At 66.0% G+C, this 6,000-nt stretch overlaps 2 protein-coding genes across 2 annotated transcripts in view; both read left to right on the top strand.

Moving 5' to 3' along the window:
* The first annotated feature begins 3,349 nt into the window (after nucleotides 1–3,349).
* EMIHUDRAFT_432921 (hypothetical protein) lies at nucleotides 3,350–4,251 on the top strand. The gene is made up of 3 exons (XM_005761972.1): nucleotides 3,350–3,674; nucleotides 3,739–3,841; nucleotides 3,911–4,251. The coding sequence occupies exons 1-3, from the start codon at nucleotides 3,560–3,562 to the stop codon at nucleotides 4,023–4,025; spliced, it is 333 nt and encodes a 110-aa protein (XP_005762029.1). The 5' UTR covers nucleotides 3,350–3,559; the 3' UTR covers nucleotides 4,026–4,251.
* Nucleotides 4,252–4,567: 316 nt separating this feature from the next.
* Nucleotides 4,568–6,000, top strand: part of EMIHUDRAFT_448423 (hypothetical protein) — a gene marked incomplete at both ends in the record, with an annotated part of 2,933 nt that continues 1,500 nt past the window's right edge. Inside the window, 5 exons of the mRNA XM_005761973.1 lie at nucleotides 4,568–4,912; nucleotides 5,076–5,162; nucleotides 5,415–5,523; nucleotides 5,593–5,630; nucleotides 5,809–5,869. Of these exons, the coding sequence (XP_005762030.1) occupies nucleotides 4,568–4,912; nucleotides 5,076–5,162; nucleotides 5,415–5,523; nucleotides 5,593–5,630; nucleotides 5,809–5,869 (640 nt within the window). The remainder of the gene's footprint in view (nucleotides 4,913–5,075; nucleotides 5,163–5,414; nucleotides 5,524–5,592; nucleotides 5,631–5,808; nucleotides 5,870–6,000) is intronic.

The raw sequence follows: 6,000 nt of genomic DNA on the forward strand, positions 1-6,000 counted from the left end.
GGCTGAGCTCGTGTAGAGCGTCAGCGGGGCGGGAAGATGCACCGGTCCGACCTCTCCCGGCACCGTGAGGCCGCGGTCGAGCAGCGCGAGCCGCCCGGAGTAGTAGGTCGAGGAGTGGCGCAGCATGCGCAGCACCACTGCCTTGATCGACTCGACCTGGAAGTGGTTCACTCGCGCCCATTGGATTGGCTCGTCCTGAAACACGGCGCTCAGCACCTCCTGGGGCCCGCTGAAGGAAGGGTGGGAATCGGGCGCCTCATCGACGCAGTATTGGCGGCACTCCTCCTCCAACGCGGCGAGCGGCGCGCCGCCCTTGTTTTTGTCCGCCTCCCAGACCGCCACGACCGGCTTGCGGAAGGCGAGCGTGGCGTAGAGCTCGCGCCGGCAGTTGGCCGACTTGAAATAGCCGGCGCTAAGGAAGGTGACCACGACGGCCGCTGACGCGATCGCGTCCTCCAGCCTGCCGACATTTTCGAGGTTGTCCACGTCGAGCCAGATGAGGACGCCGGGGAGGAGGAGCTGCAGCTGCCGGACGAGCGTGTGCGCCGCGTCTTGGCCCGTGCTCCACGTGTGCGAGACCATTAGGTGGAACTGGCTCGAGCGCGGCAGATCGAGGACCAGCTGCCGGCCAGTGGCCGCGAGGCGGATCGTTCTCGCTTTGGCCGCGTTCGCGAGCGCAAAGACGACGACGATGAGCGCAAAGATCACCATCGTCAGCGACAGGATCACGGTGAGGACAGAGGCATCGTAAGAGTCTTTCAGCATCGTGAAGGCCTCGCAGCTCTCTGCCCAACGCCCCTTCTCGCACAGCTTGACCACGGTAGAGAGAGCAAAGCCGCACGTGAGCAGCAGGCTGCTGAGCATGGCCACCACGAAGTCCGAGTAGCTCTGGTAAGGTTGCGCGAGCCCGAGGACGGCGAGGTAGAGGGCTGACACCATGGTGGCGGCGATCAGGCGCAGGAACCGGTTCGAGCCCTCCTCCGGGTCGATGAAGAGGACGAGCGCAGTCAAGAAGATCTTACGCCACAGGTCGACGACTTCCCAAAAGGTGAAGGCGACCCTGTAGCCGTTCCACAGGAACTGGCACCCCTTGCTGAGGAAGGCGCGCTGATTCTTCATGCGCTGTTGGCGGACCAACACGGTGAGACCAAGGAAAATCAGGGGTATAGCGCAGGGCCAAAGCGCAAAGAAGGCCCAAAAGGTCGTGTCCAGGCTGCGCGAATCGTTGTCCCATCCCGGCCCAACGTTGCAGTGCATGGACGGGTCCGCCACCAAGAAGCTGATCCACTGATCATCTGCGTCATCGTACTTGAACGCCTCGCACTGTCGCGCCACGAAGATGGAGCGGGAGACCGAGGGCAGCATGAGGAAGAGGATGAAGATGATGAAGCGGAGGCAACGCCGGGTGATGCGGCGGACCGTCACGGACATTGACGCTGCGTTTGGCGGCGCAACCGATGATGGCGATGAGTCAGACGGGGGCCGGCGCGCGTCAATCAGGGTCTTGGTGGAAATCACTAGGATCTCATAGACGACGAGTGCAATCGCCGCGAGGAGGGTGGCGCCGAAGGGCCATAGGGCGCTGATCAGCATGTGATGCTTGAGTGTGCTGATGCAGTCGCTTGGGATGATGAGGCGGAGCAAATTGAAGTTCATCACGTCGAACCAGTCGAACAGGTGCGCAAATTCTGGGTCTACCTCGATGCCATAGACGGTCCCGAAGACGCTCATCACCTGGTAAAAGGAGATTGCGACCTTCAGCTTGACCACGATCCCCGCCCTGGCCACGGCAAACGCCCAGGTCCGCATCCTGCTCATACACCCCGGCCTACCCGATCTCCCTTGCTGCCGTGTAGAGGAGAGCACGCCATACGCTACGGCCAGCCCTCAGCCGAAGCTGGGGCCGGTCCCGTAGCCGAGAGAGCCCGCGCCGATGAGTTCGACGCGGTCGGGGGGGCCTGCGGAGAGGCCAGCGAGGTGGCGATCGCTGTACTTCATGGCGCCCTCAAAGTGGGGCTGGCTGACCCGCCAGAGGTCGATACTCTGGGCGACCCATAGGATGTGAGGGTCGGCCCGCAGGCAGATTTTGTATACCGAGGCGGTGCCGGTGCCGAACCTGTCGGACCTTAGCATTATTGTTTGTAGATCCCTGGGCGAGGGTGGGTGGGGGGAATGCAAATGTGCATACTCGCAAACATGGGCTGCAACTCCCTACCGTCGTACCATTCTCCAGTAGATATCGAAAATCTGTGCCCGGGGCCGCCCCCCCCCCCCCCCCGACCCCCCCCCGGGGGGGGCGGGGGGCTGCGAGCCGTCTTCTTACCAGGTTGCAACCCTAGTCTCGCACTGACTGTGCTGTGAACGCTGCTGGTTGGCGTCGGTTGCGCAGCACCCCGTCCCCATCCAGGTTGTTGGTTGCTGCCCCAGGTCCCGCACTATGTAGTGCAATGCCCCGTTCGCTGGTCATGCTTGTTCGTGTTTCGCCCGTCCCTGCCTGTGTCCGTCCACGTCGCCCGTCGGCAAAGCCGACGACCTATGGTGCAATACACGCCGCTGGTTGGGGAGGACGCGCCGCTCGATGCTGCGACGGCGCTGGCGATGCAGCTTCCTGCACGCGGTCCCGGCGGGCAGGCGTGGCACTTCAGCCGCGCGGACGGAGCTTCCGCACTCCCTCCCCAGTGAGCTACGAGCTGCAAGGGGCGGAGAGCGGATGACGCTTGCCTCGTACGCGGAGCACCTCATCAGGCCAGCTCGAGCAACTCCTTCTTGGTGTCGGGTAGCGCGACCTTTTTGCCGAGCTCCGAGCCCAGATAGCGCACCGTGATCCTCGTCGGCATCCGCGCGGGGGCGCCCTGCTGCCGGGCCCCTGGCGGCCCGCCACGTAGGTGCGACGTGCCCGCCGAAAATCGGTTCAAACGACGTTCACAGCGCCAATTTGGCCCCAGCTCTTCGGCTCGCTCCGCTCGCCGGCGAATTGGTTGGTTGCTGGCAGCACCCCAGCACCGGGGGGTCCTGAGAGCTGTTGGTTGGTGCTCTGTTCACAGCACAGTGCGAGACTAGGGTTGCAACCTGGTAAGAAGACGGCTCGCTGCAAGCAGACCTCGGCAGAGCGTGCTCCGCTCTCAGCCACCAAAGACCGCTCTGACAGCGCTCAACAGTCTCCGGGTGGCCAGGCTCTTGGCAACACATGCAAATCATCCACGTCCTGCAACTCTTCCACGCAGCTCTTCTGGCAGCAGCCCTGTGGGCGAGCCGGCTGCGCTGGTTTCTCGTCGACGCTCTCGTGTCCTCGTGCCCGCCGCATGCATCACTTCCGGCGCACGTCGGGGTCATCATAGGCGTCGACGAGGCAGATGATTTGGTGCGCGTGGCGCGCGTGGTGCGCTGGTGCGCCGACGCGGGAATAAACCGCCTCACGCTGTGCGATCCGCGTGGCGATCTGCTGCGCTCCGTCGATGCATTGCGCGCTGCGCTCACGAGCCATTGCACCGCAGCGGATTTGGGCGCGGACTTAACGCAGCCAGCAGCAGCAGGAAGCCAGACCGCGGCGGCGCCTCGGATGAAGCTCGGAGTCGTCTCGCCGCAGGGCGGCAGGAGCGAGCTGGTCGACGCGGCTCGTTCGCTTTGCGTCAGAGCGCAAGCCGGTCGGGTCAGCCCGCGATCGATCGACGAGGGTGCGCAGCACCTACCCATGATGGGCGTTGCGCGCCTCCCTGATACTCCCGCCGCGGCCCGCAGGTGCGGTGGACCGTCAGCTCGACGTGGATGGCGTGCAGCGCCCCGAGGTCGGCCTCGTCCTCCAGTACTGCCACGAGGGTCTGCTCGGCGGCCTCCTACCCTGGCACCGCAGGAGTAGCAGGAGAGGAGAGGACGCCCCCAACGCTTTAAGCCCTCCCCCCGACCCTTGCAGGCACACACGCATCGCCCACTTTGTGCACATGGGGCGGCTGAGGCACGCGACCGAGCCCGCGCTGCACCGCGCCTTGCACGAATACGTCTCTCTCAACCAGCGCCACGGCCGGTAACTACTCCGCGAGACCGCGTGCGCTGCCTCAAGGGCGCCCACAAGGGAAAAGTCGGCGAGATTGACACCGGGAAGGACGGCAAGGTCAAGGTCAAATTTGATCCCATACCCCCTTCTACGACAGGAGAAGTGTCGACATTGTAGACTGCGGACAACTTCGGGAAGATGTAGATTAGGAAAGTGACCGGGTCAGATTTGTATCGGATTACGGCTGGGTGTTTTCTTTTTCTCGCGATGTGCCCGATGTCCACGACCCCGCCGCGCCACCGCCGCGCCCTCGCCAGACACGCCGCCGCCCGCCCGCCTCCTCGACCTCCCCACGGAGCTCCTCGTGGTCGTGCGCGCCATCTCTCGCTGCGACCCCGCCGGACATCCCACAGCCGCCCGCGCGAGCGGCCGGTGCGCGGTGGGCCCTCCAAGTTATACCTATACCGCATCCTGCACTGCGGCCCGAATCCACCGGTGACCCGGCGCGCGCGGTGGAGGCGAGAAAGGCACGTTCTGCCCATCCCCCAGGCTAGGATGGACTCATCCTCAGAGTGCATGATTTTTTTCTCGCTGATCTGCGTGCTTCTCGCCGCCTCGGTGCAGCACATGCTGCCCTCGCCCCCTGTCACTGCGGTCGGCATCGATCTCGGCACAACCTTCTCGTGCATCGCCACGTTCAACGATGGGGAAGTCGAGGTGGTGGTCAACGCGGAGGGGTCAACGATCACGCCCTCGGTCCTATTCGTGCCAGAGGACGGCTCCGACCTCGTCGTCGGTGAGTATGCACGCGCCGCCGCCGCAAGGCAGAACGGGACGCTCCTCTATGATGCCAAGCGGCTGATTGGCAAGCGCTTTGATGCGGAACGGCTGGCGGTGGAGGCGGCAGAGCTGCCCTTTGAGGTTGTCCCCCGCCTCTCTCCCGCGAGGCTGCAGCTCGAGCCGCACCTCCTCGCCCGGCGCGCCGCGGGACAACCTCTGTCCTTCGCGCCAGAGCATGTGGGGGCGCACCACACGTGGCGCGCGGGCTGCGAGCGGCGTCTCCCCACGCCCAGGGTGTGAACAGGTGGGGGCGCACATCGTGAGGCGGCTGCGCGCGGCCGCTGAGCGGCGGGTGGGGGCGGAGGTGCGGCTGGCTGTGCTGGCAGTGCCGGTGCGCCTCGCCACCGCCACCCTCGCCGCCGCCCCCGCCATCGCCACCCCCGCCGAGCCCTCCACCACCCCCGCCGCCCTCTCCTCCACCACCGTCGCCCCCACCACCTTCACCCCCTCCGCCATCGTCGCCTCCGCCTCCCTCGCCGCCGCCGTCGCCCGCTCCTCCCTCTCCACCACCGCCATCGCGTCTCGTGGCTTCTCGATGCTGTGAAGAAGAGCGTCTCACTTCACGACAGCTGGTGTGAACCAGGTGGGGTTCGCGCGGCAGCAGATCGAGGCGACGCGCGAGGCTGCGATGCTCGCCGGCTTCGAGGTGATGCGCACGATTCACGAACCGACCGCGGCGGCCATGGCGTACGGTTTGACAGACAGAGGGCGGCGGCGCGGGGCGCAGAAGGGAGGGCGTTCACGCGCGGTCGTGCGAGCAGGCCTGCACGAGGGCGGCGGTGCTGGCGGCTCCCTCACCGTGCGCTTCCCCCACGAGCCCATCTCCCCCCTACTCCGAGCTCCGCGAGCCGCCCACACCTCCCCCACCTCTCCCCACCTCTCCCCACCTCTCCCCACCTCTCCCCACCTCTCCCCACCTCTCCCCACCTCCAGTCGCAGCGATGACTCGGAGATGCCCACAGCGGTGCGGTGCGTAGGTCCTCGTCTACGACATGGGCGGCGGCACGCTCGACGTCTCGCTCCTCCTGCTCACCAACGGCGCCTCGCTCACTCCCGCGCAACCGCCTCCTTCTCCTCCCCCGTCTCCCCCAACCCCCACGGGAGTAGAGAAATACCGCCGGCTACCTCCTGGCGGGTGCCTCCGGGGCCTGCTGTACCAGCCAGTCGGC

The sequence above is a fragment of the Emiliania huxleyi genome (genome assembly GCF_000372725.1).
Source record: "Emiliania huxleyi CCMP1516 unplaced genomic scaffold EMIHUscaffold_7, whole genome shotgun sequence".
Classification (NCBI taxonomy): domain Eukaryota; phylum Haptophyta; order Isochrysidales; family Noelaerhabdaceae; genus Emiliania; species Emiliania huxleyi.